Source organism: Gavia stellata, chromosome 14, assembly GCF_030936135.1.
Source record: "Gavia stellata isolate bGavSte3 chromosome 14, bGavSte3.hap2, whole genome shotgun sequence".
Classification (NCBI taxonomy): domain Eukaryota; kingdom Metazoa; phylum Chordata; class Aves; order Gaviiformes; family Gaviidae; genus Gavia; species Gavia stellata.
In genome coordinates this window covers 16,099,252-16,126,974 of record NC_082607.1, presented here as the reverse complement: position 1 = coordinate 16,126,974, position 27,723 = coordinate 16,099,252, and the positions used below count along the sequence as shown (strand labels likewise).

General features: G+C 38.3%; 1 protein-coding gene across 1 annotated transcript; it reads left to right on the top strand.

The window, feature by feature from the left end:
• Positions 1-1,890: 1,890 nt before the first annotated feature.
• RADX (RPA1 related single stranded DNA binding protein, X-linked) lies at positions 1,891-27,513 on the top strand. Its single transcript, XM_059824326.1, has 15 exons — positions 1,891-2,476; positions 3,272-3,414; positions 5,766-5,958; positions 9,204-9,312; positions 9,473-9,564; positions 9,659-9,781; positions 10,950-11,057; positions 12,711-12,878; positions 13,437-13,597; positions 14,085-14,296; positions 15,466-15,534; positions 20,821-20,900; positions 24,166-24,459; positions 25,778-25,960; positions 26,867-27,513. Exons 1-15 carry the CDS (start codon positions 1,897-1,899, stop codon positions 27,010-27,012), a joined length of 2,661 nt encoding a protein of 886 aa, XP_059680309.1. The 5' UTR covers positions 1,891-1,896; the 3' UTR covers positions 27,013-27,513.
• The last annotated feature ends 210 nt before the right edge of the window (positions 27,514-27,723 follow it).

The window sequence follows — 27,723 nt, the reverse complement described above, 5'->3', positions numbered from 1 at the left end:
CAGATGTACATAAATAAAATACCTCTCTTCTGCAAGTCACATTACGAGCACAGGCAAAAGTGGATAGAAGCTGGGAACAGACCACAGATCTCCTCATTATACCTACAGATTCATTTAATAGCTGAAAAAAAGTCTACACCACAGGTCTCTGGGTAAGGCTTCTATGTGATGTGAAATCACATGCTGTGCAATCTCAGTAAAAAAGTGGTTGGGTCGTGTTCATTTTTTTAAATTGTAAATGCCATTTTATCAGTCCACGCAACGGATTGTGTGTTTACCAGGAATAAAAGACACCACACTGAAGTTTTACTCGATACCTTGGTTTCAACATAAACATCAAGAATGCCATGTGTTTTAAATTTTCTCACTAAGGAGTGCACTGTTACATAAAATCCATAAACTCATACCATTCCTAGGGCAGCCTAAAGGCCAGAAAAGCCTTGGGTTTATACTCCCTTGTCTAGTTTTTCAGTCTATTTTAAATGGTTCAAGCAACAGGTTTTCCAGTTTCCCTAAGGCAAATGCTCCACTGTGGCAATGGCAGCAGACTAGGAATACAACCATTCTCAAGCCGTGAGCTCAGAGAACTGCTTCGGGCCCAGCGCATGAAGCAGCTCTACGTAAGCTGCAGCCCCACTTTGGCCTTCTGGATTTCCAAAGGCCACCTGGACCAGTGGCACCGTAAATACTGGAAACTGCTTCTCTTCTTCCTCTTCCCGCCCCTTTATCTTTACCCCTCTCTCTTCACTCTGTCCTGCTGCTTTATAGCCTCATGTTTCCTCTGATAGAAAAAAAATACATATATTAGCAAGTGCTAGTAAAGTATTAAATACGAAGTTCTGAATTCCCAGAAGTTTCATTAATGTCATGATCATGGTATCATAAAGAAGAACAGGATGATCTTGAGAGTAGCAGTGGGATAAGAATCAATAATAAAATAAAAAGGTCACACACTTAGGGACCGCTAGTAAGAGTTTCTCCTAATAGATGGAAACTCAACCACTGCTGTTGGAAACAAGAAAGAAGAACGACCCAGGAGACTTCTTCAATGGCAGGATGATTACCATGACCAACACGCTGCAATTAGGAAAAAGGTAAATACAGTTTTAGGAGCTAGCACGAGACACTTCCACCGCAGCTAGGAAGGCATTCACGTTGAGGTAGAAGCAATCATGAGCATTATGCGTCCACTTAAGATGGCATCGGGAACAGGTGCAGCCGAAGGGCCCTAACGGGACGCAGGGAAAGAAGAGCCCGTTCGCTCTGCGGGGGGCCGGCAGGCCCGGCGGCCGCGCCCCGCCCCACGAGCGGGGGGCACCGCGCGCAGGCGGGGGCGGGCAGCTCGGCAGCACCGCGGCCGCCGTACGAACGGCCCTTGCGCGCCGCCGCCCCCAGGCCCGGCTCCGAACGAGCCAGCAGCGCCAGCCCACCGGAGGAACGAGCCCCAGGGTACCCAGGCGCGGGGGAGGGCCTCCCAACGCCTCGGAAACCCCCTCCCTCCGCCGCTACCCGCCTACTTATTGCCGGCGGCTGCTCCGCCCACCGCTTCCTCCCTTGCACCCCCGCCCCAGCCCAGCCCGCTCTCCCCGCCGCCGCTGCTGCGGCCGCCCCCGCCGCCTTCCTGTCACCGTCTTCCCCCCCCCCCCCCGCCCCGCAACGGCCAGCCGGCTCCACCCCTCCCCCTCCGTGACCGTTGGGAGCTTTGAATGGAACGCGGCGCGCGCGCGCACCAGCCCCGCCCCCGCGCGCGCCATGGCGGCGCTCCGGCTCAGCCCGTGACAGCAGGAGGCCGAGGCCGCCCTCTCCCGCCGCCCTCCCCCTCCCCAGCAGCGGCCCGGGCCGCGGCTCTCGCCCTCGGCGGCGCGGCGCGGGGGGAGGGGCCGCGAGGAAGCTGTCATGCAGGACCCTACCCCGGAACGCGGCGGTAGCGCCCGCCCCGCCGAGGAGAGGCGGGGGGCAGCGGCGACGGCGGGGCCGGCGAGCGGCGGGGCCTCCTGGCTCCAGAGGGTCTTTGAGGAAGTGCGGGGCTCCTCCCAGCTGAGCGTGGCCCCCGCGGAGCCGCCCCCCGTCACGGTGGTGGCGGTGGAGCGGTACCTGGCCGAGGCGCCGCCGCCGCCCGCCGCCGCCCCGCAGTACTGGTACGACGTGACCCTGGCGGACGGCGCGTGCCAGGAGCGCTGCTACCTGGCGCCGCGCCTCAACGGCCTGGTGCAGCGCGCGCACCTGCGCGCCGGCGCGCGCCTGCGCCTCACGCGCTGCTCCTATCTGTACGATGAGAAACGCCTCAACTACGGCTTCCTCTGCCTGGAGGAGCTGGAGCGGGTCGGGGGCGCCGGGGGGGCCGCCGCCCTTCCCGGCCACCGCCCGCCGCCCCTCCGCGGGGAGAAGAAGCACTACCTCCCGCTGTGGAACAACGAGGATCCCTACGGAGAGATGTGGGTGGCAGACAGGCCCCAGGCGCAGGTGGACGTCGACGGTAAGCGGAGAGGAGGCGGCTTTAGAGGAAGGGGATGTAGGTGGAAACCGGCCCAGAGGCAGCCGGGCGCCCTAGGGAGGCCTGCGCTGCTGAAGCCGCCCGAAGGCGCCCGCAGAGATGAGGCGGCGCGGTTGCTTGCGCGGCTGGGCCGAGCGCCCTGGCCAGAAGCGACCCTCCGCCTGCGTTAGGCACCCATACCAACGTGCCATACGTACCGCGCTTCGTGTGTTCGCGTTACTTTGAGAGGGGTTTTTAAACTTTAGAAAACGGTGACTGAAAATACGTAGCTGTGGTGCTTGCGCCCAGTCTTCTGAGGCGTCAAAAGCGTCTCTTCCAGTAGCAGTCTCTTGGCTAGTCTGTGGGACTGGGCGTCTGCACCTGGAGGCTGCCACCCAAAATGCGGTCGGTGCTGAGGGGCCCAGGCCAGTCCGCGAAGCCTGGTGCGGAGGGAGGTGTAAGCGGGACTTCTGCACAAGTGTGATGCCCTTGTAGGCTAGCACCTATGTCTTTTGTAGTAGCTCTTCTGCTCATCTCTGTGTCATTTTAAATGTGTCCTCACTCCCTCTTTCAATTAAAAAACCCAAAACAAAGCTATGCTATGTGCAGATAGCTCAGAACAGGATTTCATGGTGAATAGTATCAGCAAATAACCCTTTTTAAATGTTAGAAACATTAAGAAAATACATGTGATGCCCTGGTCTGTGCACTTTACTCCTGAAAACTTACATGTTCAATCATGAATGCTCTTTTTTGGTCTTTTTTTTTCTGTGTTTTTTTTTTTTTCTTTAACCTTAGTCTCCAAGCTGACTTCTCTTGGTCAGCTGGAAATGACCTGGAGAAGCAGAGTTCACTTCCATCCACTTCTTGTGAGAGTCCTGCACAAATCTAGACTAAGGTACTACGGGAAACCAGAGAAAAAACTGGATATGCCTTATCAGGTAAAGAGGGGTAAATACATGGGTTAACACTCAAACAAATAGCTATAGGGTATTTGGAAATCATCGTTCCCATATAGCAAGCACATGAAGTTAAGATTTATGTTGTAGCTACTTCATATTAAAAATGCTACCTTTAAAAAAATGCTGAGCCCTTTAGAATAGGAAAAGGTGAATTTAGTGATCATATGTACAAACTTTGGATGTGTTTCAGTTACTATAGTTCAGTTGAGCTTTTTGTGAGGGAAAAAAAATATTTGGAGTTTTTAGTAGCTTAACAGCTGAAATGTTTCTGGTCTCTATGCTTTGGAAGTTGGAGTTAGTCTGTCTTGTCAGCAAAAAAACCAACAAATTTTAACAACTTGCATCCCCTAGTTCTCTCACCTGGTGACTTCCAGATAGACTGGTTTACTGTAAAATTCTTAATGATTTTCCTAATATGTTTTACTTGTGGTATTTTTGTGTAGAGCTTCTTGGAAATGGAGACAGGAGGTGTGGTGGGTTGGTCCCAGCCAGCAACTGAGTACTCATCAGCTGTTCGTTTTCTCTCCCCTGCCCCCTCCAGAGGAGCGTGGGAGAGAACTGGAGGAGCAAAAGCTAGGGAAAACCCATGGGTTGAGATAAAGACAGTTTAATAAGGTAAAAGGGAAGGGGGAAAGAAAAGGCAAACAAGTGATGCAAAGGCAATTGCTTACCACCTCTCACCAGCAGACCAATGCCCAGCCAGACTCTGAACAATGGGTGTTTTGGGAAGACTAGCAGCCCGTTTTATATCTGAACATGATGTTATGTGGCATGGACTATCCCCTGGGTCAGTTCAGGTCAGCTGTCTTGGCTGTGTCCCCTCCCAGCCTCTTGCCCATCCCTAGCTTACTCGCTGGGGTGGCAGAGTGAGAAACAGAGAAAGACCTTGACACCGTGCACGCACTGTTCAGCAACAGCTAAAACATTGGTGTGTTAGCAACACTATTTTAGTCACAGATCTAGACTGCAGCACCATGCAGGCTGGTACAAAGAAGATAAACTCCATCCCAGCCAGACCCCGTACAGGAGAGCAGCACTTCACAAAGAGCTCCAATAAGCCATACGAGTTCTTCCATGGGGAGAGAGAGAGATGAAACATCTTAATGAAAGGCTGTGGTGTTCTCTTATTCCAAGTTTCCATTCCTTTTGCACATGAAGATAAATCTGGGTCTCTTTATTGGAGGTGCTTCTCGGTAGACAGTCTACATGATGCTCCTAACTTTCATGGCAGTTTGTCAGTCACATTTCCTCTTATTAGGTGTGGAATCAATACCCAGAGCTGATTTAGCTTAAAAAGTTAGGAGACAGATTTTACATGCTTTTTGCTTCATGCATTCCTCCTTTAGATAGTGTTATGTGTTGAATTACTGTTATTAGATAAAAACCAATGGGATAACAAAAGATTCTGTGATATAATGGTTTATTTTCAGGGATCCACGGATCATGACTAATTAGGAACATTAGAATGAACTAACAAGTGATTTGTATAATCTCTGTATTGAACTTGGAATAAGGAAAATATTTTAGAAGCAGCAAGGGGGAAAAACACATGAGGTGTTAGATATGTTCAAGGATGGTGATATATTAAAGAGTGGATGGTAGCATGAACAAAAGCAGATGATTGTTTGAGGCTGACAGATGAATGGATAAAATGAAGCATTTTGATAGAGCTGAGATTTTTTTTTTCAGTGGATTGCTGCCGTTTAAGTCCATTGTAAGACTGTTTAAAAATCTTTTTCACTGCTCGGTGATCTGCTCGGTTATGGATTCAAAGTTCGACCAGTTTAAAAAAAAAATCGGGTAGAAATCTTTGTCATGAGAAAAACTTCAATGAAAAGATAGTGGTTTCCAATGCAGATTGTTTGTTTTTTGCTTTTTTTTTTTTAATCAGACTTGTATCGTGTTTTAGTCAAGAATGTTTAGCAAATGGTCCTGTAACATCTCGACTTCCAAAATATGTTTTTCCTTCATGGATATTTTGAAATTTTATTCTAAATACAGCATTCTCTCTGATAAAGAAGAATCTTTTCAGTATTGTTTCTTGTGCATGGTATTTCCCCTACCTCCTCCAAAAAACATGAAGTGAAACTGGCGTCACCTACCATTAGTGAGCACTGGAGAGATAAGAGTTTGGGCTGGGGTAGTTGTGGAAATTAGGGATTTCTTCAACTCTAGTATTCAATACAAGTTTTGAAACATATTCTGTATCCATTTGTAATCATCAGAGAAATTGTTCATGAGCCAAGTAGCTGATGCATTATCCAAAATAAATACATACCAGAATGATGATAAATAAAAGATGAATGTATTTTGTCTCTTTTTTTCTTTAGGCTTACTTCGAAGTTGCTGATGGTTCAGGCATGATGTCAATGGTTTTGTGGAATTCATTATGTCCTGAATGGTATAACAGTATGAAGGTTGGCACGGTACTTCTTCTTGAACAGTATGCTATCAAAAACAGTTACCCATTTAAAACACAGCCAACCCCAGGGGATTCACAGATGAAGAGATTTGCTACAATTGGTTAAGTATTGCAGAAACCTGTTTTGATTCAATAAAATACAGCTGTAAAAAGGTATTTCTTCATAGAAATAAAATAAGAAGTGACCCATTGCTGATACTAATTGATAAGGTATATATCCTTAAATATTAGCTCTGAAAGGTGTCTTAGCATCCACGTTCTTATGTTCCCTGTTTATATTTGGATCATGTCTACAAAGTTTATTGCCGCAATCAGTTAAAACCTTTATTTAAAAAAAAAAAAAATCTAATCCCTGATTTCAAGTATTTGGGTCATAAAGACAGGCCTCTGGTACTGAATTTTAATCTGATTCTACTTCTTGATTAATAATACAGATACCATTTGTGCACTGCTCACACCTTCTTCCAGGTCATTGAAGCACTTTGTCACCTGATCTGACTTTAGATTTTAGTGTATATGGTCGAAGCCCAGAGTATCTGCAAAGCTCCACTGAATAAAAAGTTGCAGTGATGACTGCTGTCTGTGCTGAAACCATAGCACCATGGGAGTGCATATGAAGAATATTCCTTGTCTATGAGAAAGTATTTTCTTACTTGCAGTTGTTTAGTGTGACAGATATTCAAAGGAGCTATGCTACAGAAATACAAGTGCTGCAGTATAACAATAGCCTTTTCAAACTGCATTTGGTCAACTTTTTTTTTTTCTCTCCTACTTTGCTGAACATGAGTTCTTACCCCTTTTGTGCTTTTATACTCAGAACAAAACGACAGCCAACGTTCAGAAAATTCAAATAAATTCCTTGAAACAAGCAAATATGCGTGTCAGTGAAGGATGATGTATGTATAACTTATTAATGATGACAGTTTCCTAATGCAGTTGCTACAGTGCACAAAAAGAAACAATTTTTTCACTGCTTTTAGCAGTGTATTCTCTGCCTAATGTATCTTTGCCTTAAAACTAAATCTTAATGTCTGAAGTGCTTGTGATGAGTTGGCAGGAGAGAGAAATGTTTAGCCAGGAATAGAAGTTTGTGAGGGAAGCTGATGATGATTACAAGCCAGCCCTGAAAACAATTATAATTGCCACAAAACCTTTCTACAGGAAAAGGACAGAATAAAAAATGCCATCTGAGGTGACTTTCTCTATGGGCAAATATCACTTCATTTTAATGGCTTCACTCACACGACACTACTGATTTCTGCAAGCAGTATTGGGGTAGAAATGATAACAAAGAGATCAAAATGGAAAATTAGGCCAATGGGCTGTGATTGGTAATAGATGTGTAATGGAAGAATCAAAAGCCAGTCTATAGTAAAGTGCCATGGTGTATTTTCAGACTGTGGATAAACTGTAGAAATTGCTAATCTTCAGTTCATATTAGTGTATGTGCAGTATCTTCTTTTCTCAGCACAAAGCTCAGAATTTTGTCTTAATATGAGCTTACAAAGCACATAATACTATGCATTCATTTATCTTATGCCCATATATTCTGTAAGAAGAGAGTCTAAAGAGAACAGAATATCCAGAAATATTTCTAGAGCAGTTATAAAATCAATTTTATGCAACTCCTGGTGCATGTTTGGGGTTTTTTTGTTGTTGCTGTTCAGATGAAGTGAAATTTAATGCCTCGCTAATTACTCCATTAATCTAAATATCTCTGTAAATGCCCAACATGGGGCAATATTTCAGGGTTTTTTTAAGCATGCGTGATGAGTGCTCCCAAAGTTCTTCAGCTAGCTAGTTAAAGCAATCAATTACATTGAATTGCTTAAGTAACAATTACTTTTTTCATCATCTATTTCCAATTTGTAATTCCATCAAATCCCAACTTTCCAGTGTTTCCTTGCAACCATGTAAATGTTGTAAAATGTATCTGGAGGGTTAACAAGGCCACAAGGGAAAGGGCTTTCCAAATTAAGAGTTCTTGCAAGACAGTATGCTTCTGGCATATTCCTAGGTTTCTGTGTAGCGGGTTCTGCATTGCTTGCTTCTGTTTGTAGCTCCAGCATTGTATGACATGCTGAGAGGTGCTGTTTCAGGACCTAAAACCCTTGGAGCTTAAATAGTTAGTACCAACACCTTGAATTCCACTGCTAGGCAATGTGTGCATTTCACAGATCACTGAATTTATGTGGTACTGACAAAAACTGCTGTTTCAAATAGCCTGGACTGACCTTAGCTTCTGAATCATCCCGACATATAGTCCTGAGTTGAGTATATGACTTTCATCTAATCTCAAAATGACAAAACAATTGATAAATAGTTTTGATGCATGGGAAAATTTTGTTTTCAAGAATTTTCTTTGAGATACTGTCCTAAAACACTGTATGATTGTCCTCCAAATAAGCAGCAGCCAAAAGAAAATTCTGAAGTAGAGGGTCTAATTTCAAGTATAACACCTTCCTGATGTTGCACCGCTAGGGTGAGGGGCTGGGTATAATTTATAAACAATTGCCTACATTGTTTATACCTCTCTAATTACTTTTCTGGGTGCGTTATTTGAATAATCCCCTACCCAAACACAAGCATCTTGTAAAAACTTCATCAGAATCTCTTTTACATACTGGCAAGATTTGTCTTGTTATAAGAGAGACAATAGAGTACCACTCTATTGCCGTGTTCTAGATGCTGAAGCCATTCCTCCTGTATTTTTTATCTGGTTGTAGAACCCCTCACTTCCCCCAGTGCTCCACCATGTTTGTTATTCAACATCTAAACAGTCTCCTTAATAAATTAAATTTTTCAGGTGCTATAGAATAGACATGAGAAGACCTTTTGTTTTCCTCCATGGCCATGGCATATTTCTGTCATATTAATAACTACCTGAACTGGTATCAGATGTGGAAGTTCTCATCTTCTAGTTCTGTCTTCAGTTTTACTTCATTGTCTGCAAGTCAATTTCAGATGTTACTGACATTTGAGAATGAAGCTAGCTTAAAAAGTACTTCGTACCTAATCAGTACTTTGTAATCTAATCATTATAGTATTAGTTTCTGTTGCTGGTTTTTAAAATATCTGGCTGGATCAGACTAATTGGCCCATGTAGGGACCTGGAAAGTTTAACATTGCTCAGATTGTAAAATTGCATTGTTGAATGCTCTACCTGAATTCCTTACTTTATTTTGATGAAAAGATAAAGTCAGAGGAATTGATTAATAATTTCACAAGCAGTGAGGCAAAGTTGGAATACCTCATTTAAGAAACTTTACCCTGGGTTTTTTGGGTTTTGTTTTTTTTTAATTTGTATTCATGCCTTAAATGTTATTGACTTTTTTTTTCTTGTCAGAAATCAGCCTTAATGTTCGAGACCCTCCTACTAAAATAAGTATTATTCCAGAAGACATGGTTAAGCCAGAATGGGGATTACCTGAAGTTAAATACCGGTTTATCACAAGGTAAAATAGAATTTTGTTGGTTGTCAAGCTGGAACTTAAATTTCACTACATTACACATTACACTGAATGTTAATTGGAAGTGTTTTTTGAAAACTTTCCGAGAAAACTTTATGTTTTGTTATTAAGAAATACCCACATTTTTGTTCTGTTTTGGTTTTAGGTCAGAACTGGATGACTTACCAAACAATCATTCCTGTGATGTTATTGGTCTTGTGACATTTGTAGGAAGGGCTGAACGAGCAAGGAAGAGAGGTTTTTCTATAAATATGACTTTCAGAATTTATCAAACAATTTTTAACTTTCTGAATAAATGCTTATACATTTTTCTTAATATTTGTTTCTGTAGAACATGGTGAAGACTTCTGGCTCTATCGTTGGGCACACGCCATTGATGGGACCTCAGACCAACCATTCATACTGGAATTATTTGCAACTTCTCAGCCAGATGTGTTTGAGCATATTCACCCAAGTATTCATCTCTCTATAATACTTATTATTTGTAGTGTTTTTCTAGTTGGTTGCTAATTTCAAATTCTGAGCATAATTGCCCCTGAATAAAAAATTGCCATGCTTTATCTTCTCAAACAGAAAATAGCTGATCAGAAATTAAAATTTGAAAATAAAAAAAAACCTACTTGAAGTATTTGAAACCCTTATCATATTGCAATCTGACAGTCTAAACAAATAGATGGGCAGCTGGGCCTTGGGCTCATTTGATCTCATTAATTTCAAACAGAAACTTAAGTGAAGCACCTGGGGCAACATCTCTTGCATCGGAGGCAAATAAAGAAGGCAGCTGGTCAAATCTATTACTCCTTTTGTCCTGTAAATAAGTTGGTGGTTTTTTTATAGACAGGAATAATTAAAGAGGATTGGAGTAAGGGAGAGGTGAAAGTGGAAAAGCTTTATTTCTTTGAATAAATATTCTTTTGCCAAACAGCAATCATCGCCTAGTTGTGTTAGTTATTGCATGTGAGCTAAGAATGATAAATTTCGAACTGGGGAATCCTTAATTAAGGATTTTAAAAGAGCTTTAAATATTTCTTCTTGTCTTCTTTCTCTTCTCCTGCAAGCACTCATCCTTCCATTAACACTGGTTGGTGTCACGTGCATTTTTTTATATCATATGATGTAGGACCAGCTGCACAACCCTGTTAAGATTATGGCTGAATTCATCATGAGTGTTCTGGGGAAATGGCAAAGAATGACATTCCAGTGTTTAACTGAGATATTAACAAAAGAGTGAGTTTGTACTCTATTTAGAAGTTTGGCAGTGGCATGTCATGATTTCTTGTGCTTTCCATGATTTCATGCTTTTTATACTTAAGAAACACAGCCGTCTAATATCCGTATTTTTACTGTTCCTTTCACTGGTCCTACCTGATGAAGTATCTCATGTTTTAGTCCTAATGTGTATGCTGAAATTTCCTTGCACAGTTATTAAATTGAAAATTTAATTACATCTCCATATTGTAATTTATAATGGAGACTCAATACATGCTGAAGCATTTGTAGGGTCAAGAACAAAAATGTCTTGTTTAGAGCACTTAATAAAATTAATCCAGCGTGTGTCAGTCTTGACTTTCTAAAAATCAATGAAGTATCAGGAAAAAACTGAAGGTTCTTTTTTTTTCCAGTGACATATTTGGTGTGTACACAGATGAGAGTGGTACGGGACCTCACTGAGACTCCTTCCAGCACAATTTACCTTACGACTTCAAATGAAAGTCAAATATTCATTACAGGTAACTTAAGCTATTTTTAGTTTTACGTAGTTCTCATTTCTTTGGAAAGGATATTTTTGTTTTACAACAAAATAATCAGCGCATAGTATTAGTTTACCTGTCAGAAATAACTTCGAGTTAGTAATAAAATACCACTGCAAAAAGAAAAAGGCAAATTGCATTCGTGTGAGGCATTAATGGTGTATCTTGTGAAAAGTACCTAAGTATTACTAGGTTAAGTCATACGTTTACCAATTCTTTCAGACTGTTTTAATCCTTTGATGGTGTAGCAATGCAGATTACCACTTCCTTAAGAATATTAAAAATCACTTGCAGCTTTTCTGGCTTACAGATTTCCTTATTACAAAAAGAAAAAAAAAAAGTGGGTATAGTTGTCCTAAATTTATCTTAGCTAATCTTTTTCACCAAGTATTTGGAGAGCTATTATGTTTCATCTTTCCCAATGTGCAGGGCCTTGTGCAGACCACGTGGTCTGAGAAGGGATGTGGTGCCAGGCTGCACTGAAGGATATTCCTTCTCTATAGTCTTGTTTGAAAAGTCCTGTCTGCAGTTACAGGACTCTTTAGGGCCCTGTGATACTGTATGCTAGATACCACCAGTCAGCATGTCACAGGCAGGACCAGGCACAGCTGTTTCTATTATATTTGCTCTTGAATCAGGAGGCAGATTATAGCAGTGTTGCAGGTGAGTGATGTACTGGCCTAATTGCAAGGGAGTGTAGGATGCAATAGGTGTATCTTTCTTGTGTTTGTTTACCCAGATAATTTCTTCAGTGTTCCTAACGTATCAGTCACCCAGTCTGAATCTTTCCACTGACAAGTAGGAATAGAGAAAAATAGGTGCTAAAAAAGTACCTGAACATAGTCAGTTCTACACACATGGTCTTTCCTGACAAGCTTGGTAGGGTGTTTTGTGCTTAACTGGACTAACAAAGCAAGCTAGTCTTTTTGTTAATAGGCTTCTAATGATTTAATTTACTCTGAAATGAAGGATTTGAGAGGTGGTTTTTTTCCTTTGCTTTCTTTCAGTATATTTTGTGATTAATTTTCTAATTAAATACTTAAGCTTTCTCCCACCCTAGCTTTAGTTCATTTTGTCTGTTTGGGTCCTAAATGAGAACTACAGCTAGAGATTGCAAACCATTGGATAAAATCTGTTTCAGTTCACAGGTTAGACGTAGACTTGGTCAGATTACAGTTTATTTGATAAAATTGGTATTTAGTCCATATCTTGGTTGTAAACCAGTCAACAATGAATACATACCTTGCCAATTACCTGTCAGTAACAATCTTTCTGAACCCTATGAAGATGATTTATCTGCTCTTTCCTGCTAATAAAACAACTTCTGATCATTTTATTGTTTTGTATGCTCCTGTGGGAAAGTATTCCAGTAGGATTTTTGCTAGTAGTTTTATTTCGTTCTAGTACTTAACATTTGTCTAACTTTCAGTGTCGGATGCAAGTGTTAGTCAAGGAATTCAAGATACTCATTGCATAAAACACTGTTGACTGGTGGAAAGATGTCTATTGTGTTCTCTAGTCCAGTTTTTCTTAATTTGTTTTTTCTACATAGTGTTCAGGATAGTTTCAAGATGAGAACGGATGACAGTAATCTGCTTTGATTTTGATACCTGATTATTTTTGTTTTAAAAGGGTGGCACAAGGGCCAGCCATACACCAAGGATACCAAAGTGAAAAACTTCATTCAGTGGACTAAAACACAAAGCGAAGCTGATCAAATGAAGAAAACTGTCATTGGTGGCTATTATCCTTTTCCACGACCTCCAAATAACTTTTTGAAATATTGTAAAAACAGTAAAGGTATCATACCATCAAATATCTTTAAGATTTGTAGCCTTTTTCAGTTCAGTCTTACTCCGAGCATTTAAAGTATCGGTTAAGAAGCAACACAGCTACTATTAGTGATTACACAAATTTGTAATGTCATTTAAGAAAAATTCCCTTTCATGACTAAATGTATCCTAGGCTAAATCCTCATCTTGCAGAAAGTGTCATGGCACCAGTAGCTGCAGAACTGTAGCAGCTCACATGAGCTGCAGATCTGTCCAGAAGTTTTACTTTGAATAGTCTGCTAAATCAGAATTAAAGACAGTTATACTGAAGAATACAGTGAATTAGAAATTTCACCTGAAACAGAAATTGTGATATCTGATAATGCATACTAAAAGATGCTTGTGAGCTGAAAAGGTTTGTTGTTTACATTTTTTTTCATGTGATGTGAACAACAAAAATATTTAAAATTCTTCCAAAATGTAATTTTAAAACAATATTTAATAACAAATTATCTTTACTTTTCTTTTGAGTCTTGCATTCAGACATTTTCTTTAAAACTTGTTTATGGAAATTTCTTTTTTGCAGTTGAATCAGTTTTGAAAGCCATAGGTGAAACGGGGAAAGAGATTGAGGACTTGCACTACAGAGAACACAAGCGCATTGCTGTTCAGGGAATAATTAGTGCCATAAGATACATCAGCTATAGCCATGCAGCTGAAGAAGCCTCAGGAGTGGAACTTGTTCAGGTACAGCGTTTGAGAATTAATGCTACAGCACTTAAGTGACTATGATCATAATTAGAATGGAGAATTTTGCATTTGAGTTCAGAACCTAGTTACATTGTCTCCTGATTAATTTCATTTGCTATTTTGAGAGCAAAATTTTTGAAAGTCATAATTTAGAACTTCTTAAAAAGCAATGATTCAGTGCTTTCCTGAAAGTGTTATGACAGTCCTCTGTAATTATGTAACTGTTTAGAATCTGACTGACTGGATAACTTAATGTAAATTAGAGTGTGGGAGGGACAACTACTGCAACATACTCACTGTCACTTTCTAGACAGAATTTATCTTATTAATATGATTAGAAGATGATTTCTGCTAGATACAATGTGACTTTCAGAAGGTAGGGTAAATTGTTCTGTTCCTTTAAAAGTTACTTTAAAACTTGCAGGTTTTTGAGTTGGAAGCATTAAGTGCTTTGAAACTCTTAAACAATTAACTGTTGTTGCAGAAGGATACTTCTCAGTCTCTTGAAAGTTCTGCTGTGTCCAAAGAAGACTCTGTTCACAAGGGAAAAAACACCAACCTTCAAAATAAAGAAGTTAAGTCTTTTCTGGGGCCACATTGCACTCCCGGGGAACAACATCAGCACCAAGCTCTACTGTCAAAAAAGAGTTCAGTCAAGAGAAAGATACCGCGCAGATTAAATACAGATGCAGAACAGTAAGCTCTCCTCATAAATACGTAGTGGATCTTCTAAAAAGTGTTTACAGAAATTAGTTGAGAGCCCAGGCCATAGAAACTATATAAGAAAGCTTTAAAAGCATATATGGTTTAATCTTCAAAAGGTAGTTATGTAGTTTTCCTAGCATTAGGTGATGACAATTACACTGTCAGGCTAATGAAGGGTTGATTAAAGCAAGTGTCTGGTTTGCAGTGCTCTCTTCTGATGAATATTTATGCCACTTTATTGTTAATCTCACAGATTTAAAATAAAAGTAGTTAATACTTGAACCATATATAGTTTAGTGACATAGCCATGGAACAAGCAACAGTTACAGTGGTGTGAGGAAGTAAGATTTCTTCACTGAAAATGCAGAATCAGGATTTGGTGTGCCTGTTCCTTAATTTCAAACATACCTTATTTTTTTCTTTCTGGTTAATGGAATGTACTGCATGTAGCTGTAGCTGTAACTTGCCATCAGAAGGGCAAGTAGATGGTGGTCATGTGCTAACCTAAAGGCTCTTGTAGCACTATGGCTCTGCTTGTGATGGAATTTAATGAAATTTATGGCATCTAGTCAGACATAGATGAAGGATATCAGTCTGATATAAGGAAATGGAATAAGACAAAATAGTTGCCCTGATACAACCATATTAGGTTCAAGAGTAAAATACCTGCTTGTATAAGATTGCCCTTTGTTGCAATGTTTGTGCAAAATCTAATGTACACATACTTCGTAATAAAAGCCTGGTGTATACATTGACAGATTTAATGTTGCAAAAATCTAGCCAGTCACATCTGGGCTTTTTGTAGTGGATTTCTCATGCTATAAAGGGTATATTTTTCTTCTTGACTTTTCACATCCAAAGGTCGTAATGTGGGAAGAGGGTGGGTATTCAGAATATTTTGAGGGAAAAGGAGATGAAATATAATTAGGATTGAATGAAAACTTAAGACTAAGAAAACCCTGGTGAATAGAAATTCTGTCTTGGTAGTGTTAGGGTTTCCACTAGCAAACTTGTTAGTGGATTTCCATTCTGTGAGGAAAATTCCAACATTTGAGTGTCTTAGGTTTGTTCTGCCTGAAAGAAAAACATGCATGTTCTTTGCTTTGTGTATTTCCATTTAACTAAATACTGTAAAATAATGGTGAATTTCCTACTTTAAGGGGAAGTTCATCTGTTATTCCTGTATCATCTTACCCCTATTTCACACGGTCTGCAAGAAGAAAATTTAGGTAAGTTACGTGAAGTTAATTATGTTAAATAATTGCAATGATGAAACTAAGATATTTGAAGTGAAACTTTTACAGGTTAAGAATCTGTATGAAAGTGAAATGAAAGAATCGGATCAGGGTAGAGTTTAATATTTTCTATTGACTTCCTCTGCACTGATTCTAATTCAAATATATTGGATTATTTTATTCTGAAACATAATTTTGAGTGTGTTATTAAACATATTTTTATATTGTTACTAGTGCTACTTAGAGAATATATAGTAACAGGGGTCCATCACAGTAAGCAGAGTAATATACGTAGTCTTTGTTTCAGAGAGATTACAGTTTTAGTAGGAAAGTCAAAGGTAGGAGGGAAGGATGCTTGATTAGCAAGCAGAGTGAACAATGGGTTTGCTAGTGGTCGTTGAGCTATACATCATCCTTGGTGGTACAGAGGTGTAAGTATAGCTGTCCCTGAGAAGCCACTTGGCTCCTTCCTCTACCTAAGAATCAGTCTTTATTGAACTCAGTTTGGATCCAGAGAAGGATTTTTTTTTTTAAATCTAGGTAGGAATTTCAAATCCAGAGCTCTGACAAGTCTGGAACGTAATGAAATAACTACAAATGGGAAATTATTAAGAAAACTGAATGAGTGTTGTTATTTGCTTCTCTGGGGTAAAAAGTTACTTTCCTTCGTGCATTTTGCTTAAGGGCCATAAATTCTTGTCATTTGTTCCAAACACAGGTCAGATAATTTGAATGTTTGAACTCTTTGGTATCAGTAACTTCGGATGTTTCGTTTTTTTGGCAGCGGTGATTTGGGCTTGTGTCATGAGTACGTACGCCCCTCAGTTGCCTTTTTAGTTTACTTTTAGCACCTCTTCCCTCCCCGATAAAACAAAGATTCATGGTGCTAGGGATGTAGCCACAATAGTAATGATGGAGTTGATCGTAAGTTGTTGACCATTTTGCCAGTATTACTGCCCTACAAGCACGCCTATTTTCTTGAAAAACGTTTCTCGGAAGCTAATTTGCAAAAGCTTTTTCTGTGGGATAAACAAGGCTCTTTTGAGCCCACATGTCTCTTGTTTCCTCTGGTCCTCTTGGTAGATACTGCATTTTCTAAGGAAAATGGTTGCCTAGCTCTGCAGCCCATTCATTAAAAGCACGACACCTGGCTTTAAAGTCACATCTCTGCAGGTGATGCAGGAGTTTGCAGGGACTTATGGCACAAATCCATAGGAAGATCAGGAGGTTTTTTGGAATGTGAGGAATCCTGTTTTCTTTCACTTGCTGAGAAATGTTCCATTTTTTCTTGGGGGTGGTGGGTGGGAAGAATGTTTTCTCCCCGTTTCTTAAAAGTAAAGCAAAAAGTTAAGGCATGTTTACTTTGTTCTCTGCTTTTCTCAATCTGCTACTCTCCTCGCTACCTGTGTGTCCACTCTATGCCATTAGTGCTAGAACCCCAACTAAAGGAGGAGAAAGTCTGTGTTGGAATATGGAAAGCTGTTTCACTCTATATAATTAAAAGGTAACTTGTGTATTTCTGTAATTAACTATGAAGTTGTGGTGAATTCTTCAAATTGCAGAAGAAAAATAGAAAGTTAGCTTGACATACCTTAAAATTACATTGTTTTCTGTTCTGTTGCTTAGAAGTAGCAGAATGTCAGCTCTCACTGAAATATTTTAATACATTGATGAAATAACAACAGTAGAGGTATATTTTGAAGTACATATTCTAGCTTAGATTATTTTGCTTCAAGTATTTTGTGCAGTTTTTCAGCATGTGTTGCAATTTTTAAGTTTTTTGTTTTTAAACAGCAAAAGCTTATTTTAAGGCTCTTTATTGACAGCCTCAGTTCCTACATTTCTGAGGCAACTTATTTATCTGATTATTAAGGGTTTCAGAAAGAACAAGGTAAGAGGAAAGTGGTTAATTTAATATTATTGTTGATACCTATATCCTTGCTAGTAGAGACATTCAACATAAATGTACTTGTAAGCATTTAATATACTCCAGATTAGTTTAATTGATAGTTTATTGTGAATGGGGAAAGATAAGGAATTTCGGAAAGGCTTTTTTTTAATGTGGAAGTGAAAAAAAACCACAGTAGTTTTCTTAGCATTTTAATCTTTGCAAGTTTAGCACTGCCGTTACCATGGAGTTGCTGGTGTACTAGATGCTTGCACTCTACACTGCTTGAAAGTAGCTTGTTTGTATGCTTCTATCCTTGCAGTTCCACTTCTAAATGTTTATGTAACTTAGACCTTTTTCTCTTTTTTCCCTCCCCTCTGATTGGACCTAAGGGATGGGGATTCTGTAATATGGGGGAGTTCAGCTTGAGGTTTGCATGACTGGAAGTTTCCCAGAATTTGAGGTTTCCTTCAGACCCCTTTTTCATATAAATCAATTTCTCCCTGAAAAATTATGGTAGATATCAACAATCAATTTGTGTAGACTTGTCAAATTACTGTAGAAAGCTGTTCAGTTTCTCTGTTACTTGCTGTGGTAGATGTGTATACCATAATGGCGTCATAACAGTTGAGGTAGGTTGATTTCAAACCAGTCTGTAAAATAAGGCTTTTACTAGTTATATCAGTGAGTGGGGTGTTCTGTTTCATTGTTTTGAGGCATTTTAATCCCTTGCATCATTTGGGTATAGCTACAAGCTGTAATTATTTTCTTTCTTAAATTTTTTTATCCTGTTTAGTCCCAGTGCTTAAGAAATAGGTTTGAAGCACAAGACATGCTTATTTTCCCAATATTTTCTGAAAGTATTCATCTGCCATCTATTTTGATTAATGTTGTTTTCATTGACAATACTTTAAAGTAAAATGACTGAAAAGGTGAATACCAGTACATCTGGAAATACTGAATAAAGGCTTTTTTGCAAGTGGGCATCTGTGAAAAGGGGAGTCTGCAGAATGCAGGCTGGGAATACCAAATCTGGCATGGCACCAGTTCTCGTAAAGCTGACATGGGCAAGATAGGACTGTAGGTGTTTTGGTGTACAACAGCCACAGCATATTGCAGTAAATGGAAGGATTTGGGTTATATCAGGTGGCTCACAGACATACTGGCTGGCAAAGAAGCATGCAAAACGTGTGTATAGACAAGTAGGTTTCCGTTACGAACCTTGCTCAAGTTACACTGTACACACATCCAGCACAAAGCAGTCCTGTAGGACTAACATGTCAGGCAGGTAGAAGAAGACATCTCAACTACAGATCTGTGAAAGTGGGAAAAAATTGTGACCAGTTATTTTCATATTTTTCAGAGGCTCTACTAGCTCTAAATCAGAGCCTATTCACCTCCAAAACTAGGCAATTTTAAAAGGAAAAGAAAACGTTTCCATAATATCAACTTGTCAGCAGTATGACTTCGTTTAATCGTCTGCTTTAATGAAGAGGGAAGTTGGCATATATCTAACTTGACATGTTGATGTCTGAGCAAGCCTTTCCTAACATGCTAGATTTTCATGTCTCTTGTTGAGAAGTCCGAGTCTTGAAAGTGAGAATTAGTTTTGTGGGCATTAATTTTTAATTAGACTACTTTTGTTAATACTTTTGAAAGTGTCTTCTAATGGCTTGAAAATTTATTAATATAGCTGGTATGTAAATGTTTAATTTATTGTTATGCATACACAGTAATTACTTTCCATGATGGTTCTTGTAAAAGGAATTAATTCTTCATAAGATACTATTTTCATGGAAACATTCTTTTATCTAGAAATAATACCATAGGAAGCACAATGTAATTACTGAATCATCATTTTAGAAAGAGACAAACTTTCCTGCTACCTTTCATCAGCAAACATTAAAATACCACTGAATAAACTTAGATCTGCCATCTTGCATGTATCTTTCTGAGGTTGCCTTGGGCCTCAAAATTTGAAAAACACTTTGGACTACAAAGTCACATAGAAACACATACAAATTTTCATTTACCAACATTTTCAACACAACTTTGCTCAGAAGCTTGGGTGGGTGGTGGGAAGCAAGTAGGGTCATGCGGTTGTGCTGTTTTACAGTTCTCTGTGTGGCAGCTTTTTCTATTTACAAAATTAGGTGGCTGAAACCTCATTTGCACAGTTTGTGTTGCTTAAGTGAGGATTCCTTTGTGCCTAACATTGGAGATCGCAAGAAGGTCACTCCAGGACTTAGCCCACACCATGATGATAGTGCATTTCATAAAATGTACTTTCATACTCAAAAACCACAATGTTTTTATCTTTTCACTAGATTTTAGATATTTTCCATTTGTTGTGAAAGATTGACATGAAATTTTCAAGATACATCCTAGTATGAAATGGGAAAAATTGAAAAAAAAACTTCAAATCCTTATGACTGAAATACAGAATGCCCACTAAACAGCATGCTCGTCTTTGATTCCTTTTTAACTGTCTGTATATTGTCCCTGTGTGTTTGCAGTTACAATATTTTATTAGTAACTGTTTTGGTAGTCTGGAATTTTAAAGGTACCTTAACAAAGTCTTGCCTATGTCTCAGTTGTTTGTGATGCAAGAAAATCAAGATAGTCTTTTTCCTAAGTTTATTCAGACATCATGGTGAGTTTATAATAAGAGGAATGGAGCAAAGAAGAAAGGAATAAATGGGCATAAGAGCTTATTTTTACCATGTTGTAGTTGCAGAGTATCTGTTACATTTTTCTGCTGCATAATCTCCTAGGTAATTCGTGGTTAAAAATGAAAGTATAACAAAAGTCTAGTTTGCTTGATTGAACTGATTGTTACAATAGGGTAGTAGTATGTCTAAAGGAAAATATATATTTGGAATTTCTCTATCATTTTGGATTCTGGAGTGATGATGCAGCTCCATTCATGCTTTGTTTTTGACTGCTGAAGGGTGCTGATATGCAAGTGCAGCAGCATGCTGTGCAACCGTTTTTTAGAATCAAGTCATAAACCTGTTGGCCATCTGTGATGTTCAGCTTTTAGTGTGTCACACGTGCTATTTCCAGTAGGTGCCCAGTAGAGGGCAACAGACACTGGTTTTTAGGTGTAAAATACTTCCCTATCTACTTGGCGAAGCAAAGAAACACAACAGTTCTTGTCCTAAGCTCTTCAAAACTGATTTACTGAGCGTAGCAAGTCTCATTATGTCAAGCTGCTATATTACAAGTCTCGTGATACGAAACCAGGTACTAGTGCTCACTCATTTGAGCTTAGAACCATTTATTGCTAGAAATCTGTCAAGGTTGGAACTTTTGCTGCGTAGTGTTTGAGGTTAAATAGGTTTTAAATATATATATATATATACACACACTCTATAACTTTTTTTTTATAGCTTGGATGAATTTCAACATGAAGATTTTGTGCAAGATAAAAATGGACAGGCTGTATCAGACAGTTTACAGTACTGCACAGGTACGTTGCAAATAGCTGTTACATTAACCTTAGGAGGTTTAAGCCTACTTCTTCTCTTCAGGTCCAAAACAGGCAACAAAAATATCCTTATAACCCGTGTTTGTCAAGACAGCTCTTCTGTTCATCTGGCTGCATCAACCTCTAGGGAGTCACTGTAGCAATGTATTCTTAACGTCATTCTGCTCAGTCATGTCCCTGGTGTGTTCTAAAGGATGGCTGGAAAGACAGCATTGGGTTGTTTCCCAGTACAGGGAATAAATTCTCAGTGTTGCTTTATATGAGTTCTAAGTTAGTTTTGTACCTCAGAAGTACTTAGTAGCATAAGACCTCACATTTTCTGTTGGTGGTTTTCTTGCTGTAGTGATCTGCATGTGATAAAATTGTCCCTCTCTGGGAAGGTAGCCCCAAAGCTATGTGAGCACCTAATTAAAAAAGCAAATACAAGATGTGGGGAGGAAATGGATGAAACATACAAGCTGGTAATAAGAATGATGTTTGGTTTACAGATTTTTCTAAGTTTTCTAATTTTTTTTTTTATTAATTTTTTCTTTCTTCCTCTGCAATTGAAAAATAAACTCATGTTCCATGCAGCTAGTTTCTTGATATCTATTTTTGGATGAAGAAAGAAGTCTAATTTGTCAGTTGTCATTAATGGCAGCTTGGTCTGTTTTTTATTTCATGCAAATATTTTGACATGTTTTCCTCTTTTCAAAGCTGACTGAATATACTCTGAGTCATGTAATTTTATCTAAAAGTTTATCTACTACTAGCATCTGTCCCAACATTAACATCTGCTAATTTACTTCTGTGTAGAGCTATATTATGTATAATGTTGTCCATCCTTTTATTTTTGCAAGGCAGCAGTTTATTTTAATTTAGTAATGACCATGATAGATTGTCTTTGTAGCCTATTGATGACAATCTACTCCATTGTGCTGTTTTAAAGCAATAGAAATTACAGCGAATTTTCCCAAATATTTAATATATTAAGAGACTGAAATGATGAGGAAACTTTCAAATTGGAGAAGAATTTGTACAGGTAACTGTTTAAAGTGAACTTTTATTCCAGAGAAAGGGCAGCCTCAGGTACTGTGTAGAGATCTGTTCTTCAAAAGTAAGAAAACATATCTATAAGCAAGTTTTGTAATTAATTACTTTACTGGTTGTTAGTCTTTGGTGAAATTTCTTGTTGCTTTTAAAAATGAGAAATCAGATTGAGTGTTCTCACCTGAAATTATTTTTACAGGAATTTCTGGTAGCTGTAGTGTTTATTGTGCTATGCTGTTACTCTCACTAGAACTGTTGGGATATGGTGTAGATCTCATAAAATGAATGCATGTATGTGGTTTCAATGAGTTGGTTTAAAAGATTGGGGGTTTTTAAAAAAAAAAAAAAAGATGTGAAGATGTGTACAATGAAATACATGCCTCATTTTTTAACTGTAGTAAAGAAATTTTGCATTAGATAACTTATATTTAGATACTCTTATCTAGATCTTTATATCTAAAATACAGCTATATTTAGATACTTTTATTCTTAAATTAAAGTATTATTTACACTGCTATTTCCTCACTGCATGTGAAATGCTATTTAACTTCAGTTGACTGATATTTTGAGTGTAGTCCAAAATAAATTAATCGGTCTCTCATCTAATGTAAGTATGCAATAATTATATGAACATGTTAGTAAAAGTAGCTACTAAACATATGCACATATTTTTCTCACATAACATCAGTCCTACTGGCAATACTGTTAGTCTTATATAAAATACTAATTGTTTAGCTCATGCTAGTTTTATATAAATAACAGCATGTTTATATTTTGCTTAACAAGGCTACTAATTATGTTGTATGTATCAAAGTGAACACTTTTCTATGTTGTGTTCCTTCACATTTTGAAAATATCTTCCCCCTCCCCCCCCCCAGTAATCTGACATTGTGTATCAGTTACTTACGTATCATATACTTATTTTTCCATTTACTGATACGCAGGTCATAGGTACCACATAAAATGGAGAAGTGTTACTCTAAGCTTCGTAGTGTTGTTACCGTGGTCCCAGGTAGAGCTTTTTGTTTTTTAAATACCATCAAGGGAAACTGCCCTTAGCTGCCTTTAGAAGCTATTTATGGGAACATCCGATTTCCCACCACCACCACCTTTATAACTATGTATTAGCAGTGCTGACACTTCTGTCTCTTAGCAGCTCCATATCATAGCCGCCTGCATCAAAGTAACACTTTTTGAGTAGTCATTGGGTAGATGTACAAAAAGAGCTGATAGAGAGAGAGAACCAAACCAAATATTAAAGTGTATTTTTAAAATCTTGAAATATCTTGGGGGGAGCAGCATTTGGATAAGGTTCACTCACTGGAATTTCATTTACTCTAGATACTACTTTTTGCAAGAAGTACAAAGGGAGGAGTGAAAGATTGCAGTCTGTGCTGTAAGATAACTTGAAATGTAACTGTAAAGCAGAAATGCAATGACTTGGATTTACTGACAAAAGTGTGTACAAGAAAGAAACTTTATAGTAACAGTGTAGGCTGATGACTAAATTAAATTCTAATTTTTTACAAGAAAAAAACATCTGCTGTATACTGTAATTATACAGTAGAATTTAAAAAAAAATCCTTCTGCTAACTGAACTCAAAATAGAGTTCATCTCAATTGCTTTTTGTCGGAAATCATGTGTTTAAATGTTCACCATAGCCATTTTTATATTTGTGATTGGTTTAAAGAAGACAGTAGTCTTTGCTGCCAAGAGGCTCTCTGTAGCTAGAGGAGTTCAAAAATTTGCTTTATTTTTCTTCTAAAGTGCATTCAGATTGTTAAAAATTTCAGCATCTTACTGTTTAAATAACCAGTGGTGGCTGTTTCTACTGTGCTGTGCTAATTACACATCTGTGTAGCAAGAAATTTTAAATGTAGCATAGTCTTCAATGTAAGCATATAGTTATTGTGCAAGGGATGGAAAAGTTTACCTTCACTTGTACCCATTTTAAACTTGTTTACGTGCTCTCCAAAAACAAGCCACGATGATGCTCTTCATGTGGTGAAATAAGTCTTTTTACTACAAGTCTAGCCTCTAAGGTTACCAGTTTACTCACATTTCAACCCTAGTTTAATTCATTGTATCTTGTGTTTTGAACATTCTGCCATGTCTTCATAATTGAAATGTTCTAATGAAAATAATTCTCATCAAGCAGAAAAGTGATATGATTCTATAAGTGTATAAGCAACTAAATATTTTCTGTGTTTATAATAGACCGAGAAGCAATGAGTGATATACCTGAAACTGAAGAGAGTGGAAGAACTTGTGATTCATGGCAGAGTGACCTGTGGACACAAGTGAAAGACAAGTTAACGAAATATTTGCATCACAGCACGATTTTCCCAGAAAGCATCCCCCGTAAATTTGATTATGTGCACAAAGACTTACTTATGCAACAGTACAACCTTCATGCAGCAGTGCACCAGCCAAAAGAAACCAGAACAGATAAAAATATCAATGAGTTTAAAAGTGCTAGTGGCCTTGGGTATTATGAAGTGACGGTTCTGGGTAAGTATTTGGTAGCTTGGCTTCTAAAAAAGATTAAGCAAGAGCGGTAGAAGATCTTGGCTCTTTGCTGCATTAACTTGAGAATGACTTGAAGTTTCATCAGAAACTGAATGGATTTCTCTAAATTAATCAGTTGATTCTGAGTATTTCTTGAAGTTTAAAAAAAATTACTGACATCTTGGATTTTTGGTAGAGTCATGATTTAGGATCATTTTTTATCAGAAAGCTGTAATTCTCATTAAAAATACCTTTAAATGAAATGACTGAATATCTTGCTTCTAGTATCACTTTTCATATAATTGCAATTTTATATACAAGTTTATGTGTGTCATTTGAAGAATATGTTTGGTCCTTAAGCTATTGATTATTACAATTAGAAGTAGGTCCTGTTCACTAGTTCAACCAGTCTGACATTAGGCAAATTACTCAGTTGCACTTGATTGTCAGCTGACTTTCCTGCTGGAGAGGTATTCATCAGAAACAAGTTAGTGTTCTTAAAGGGAAAAGGACAACTATAAATAGTTCTTTTGAGCTTTATTCTCATTGAGTTGTTTTTTGAGTACTGTCGCACCTCAAGTGCGTTTCTTCTATGCTAGAAAATTAAGGGCTGTATTTTAGTCATGCTCGTCAACTGCTCTCTGCTGCTTCTGGTTAGCACAAAGCATCAGTTGATCTTTATTTGTTAAAATATAAATATGCAACTTGATGTGTATCTGTTTGTTAGCATTACTGTGGGATATTAATCTGTTTGATTTTGTTTTCCCATTAAAAGGAGAAGGAAATGGCCTAGCTTAACGATGCTCATGTTAAGTTCCCATAATTTAAAAGTTTCCATTATTTGCTAAGGGAGATTGGCAGAGAAGGTGTTTGAATATTTACAGTCATTAGAATCCTGGGACCTAAAATATAATATTCAAGACGAAAGTAGCACAAGTACTGCACCACATACTGCATAGATACAGTGGTTGTAAAACAAATTTTTCTGCCCTTGTAGCAGCAATAATGTTAAAAAGGAGTGTGAAATAGCTTCCAATGTTGGTTTGATATGTTCTGAGCTAACAGCATAGTTAGCCTTAAATCATAGTATGTTACAACGTCATATCAATTTGAACGTGCTTATGTATAAATATATAGACATATATATTCAAATATATTTTTAAACGTCAGTAATTAAGTAATGGACAAAGAGCAAGTAAATAAACATCAGTGTTCAACCTGCAATAGTTTGGTTTTTTAAAAAAAAGAAGAAATGGTGCATGAAGTTGCTGATGGGCTGAAGATCAAGTTTTCTGCTCACTTAAATGTTTTTTTTCAACAGGTATAAACCATGATGTAGCAATAGATGTTGCATTTCTTCCACTGTTTTGTCCTGAGGATCCCCACTTATTTCAACTAGAAGACATTCAAAATGATACGTTATTGTCTTGTATGAGTTGCATCTCTGCATGTCAGCAGAAGGCCACTAGCAACGGAAGGCTTCGTGACATGTTTCCACTTTCAAGTGAGACTGGCTTTCACTGACATTACATATTTATTGTTTCTTGTTTTATCTTTCAGTGCAAAAGTTAATCCTCTATAGAAATCTGTGTTGTAGGTCAGACATTGTTCACCTCTTCAGTGAAAGACATGTGAACTCTATGTGACCACCTTTAGTAAATACATGTAATACTGAACTTTGGAGGCAGTTTTTACTGGAGCTGTTCTCATACTCTGAAGATAGTATTTTAATAGCCAAACCACAGACTCCTAAGTGACCTAGATAGTAGTTGCAGTTATTTGTTGATGCAAAATTATACAGACATAGAAGTCAGTATGTGTGGCTGAGCATGTGAATAATTGGCTTGATCTGCTTTGAAATAGTGGAATTACTGTCAATCAGTCAATCCATTTCACTGATGTCACTTTGAACAGCTGCTTTAACACAATAAAAACCTACAAACTGAAGCATTTGCCTGCTATTGAATTATTTCCCCTCAGATTACGCTTCTACTTACTGGGACCTCATAGCAAATATGGTGAACACTATTAATGTGTATCATACTGCACAGTACTATATAAGCATCATGTTTTCCTGCATGTTAATGTGGTCAGACCTGATTTTATTTAAATACATCTTTACTTTTCCTTGAATAATACTATAAAATCTGAGAATCACTAATAGTTAAGTAATGCATATTTCAGCTTTTCCATATCTGACTTCTGATGCTATCATTTCTAGTGATTTGATTTACTAATCAAATTCTATCAAAAAAAAAAAAATCCCAATAGGCCAGCATTTAATAGTTAGGGTGAGGTTTTTCACTGAAAGAAGGTTGAACATGTATGAACATTACTGCATGAAAAACAATGTCAATTCAGTATACCTTTTTACTGTATGTATATTAAAACACCTTTTCTTACCTTCTAGATGAAGTTGTAAAAGCAGCGATGGATCTAGACGGCAAACATGTTGTCTGCATCTTGGACATCTGTCACTTGGGTGATGATAAGGTGGAAGTCTTTCTGAGCAAAATCTACAAGACAGTGGAACCTGGTGTGCTGGATCCAGTGTAATTTAATAACTTATTTTTCAAATTTATATTGTTCAAAAGGAGGGAAATAAAATTGCTGTAACTTGAATACACCCTCTACACATTGCACTTTTCTAGAACTAGCAGACACAAACATGAAATTATGATTCTTAGAGCAATTGTAATGGTCATCCATGTAACTGAGAAGGACGATCATTGCCTTTATTTTTCGACAGTCGTGAAACAGATTACACAATGTCTTGGTCACTTATGTTCAAGAAGGATGAATAGGCAATACAGTGAGCTGAGCTTTTGATGGGATACCAAGGAGCTTAAGTATGATTGTCATCTCTCTTTCTCTGCCTGTGCACATACATACACAGGAAATGTATATATCAGGGTAGGAACTGAGAAGAGAGGCAGGCTTTCCCAATATTAAAGGCAATGTTTGCAAAAGAATTAACTGGCTGTGATATAAATTTAGGCTGAAAATTAGAATAATTTTGAGGATTAGAGCTGTTATGTTCTATAGTGATCTTTTAGTGGGAAGTATTAGGGGCGGCCTAACTGCTCTTTACGCTTGAAGCTTACTGTGTTTGTGAAAGGGATTAAATACCGTAGTGCCTTTTGTACCGGGGACTGGACTCAGTGATCCAAGAAGCCACTTTCAGTTCTTTTTACCTGAGCAAGGTCAACTGCTGGGTTTTTATATGTCTGCTTTTGTATATACAGCGTTGTGTAGTAAGTGTAGGAC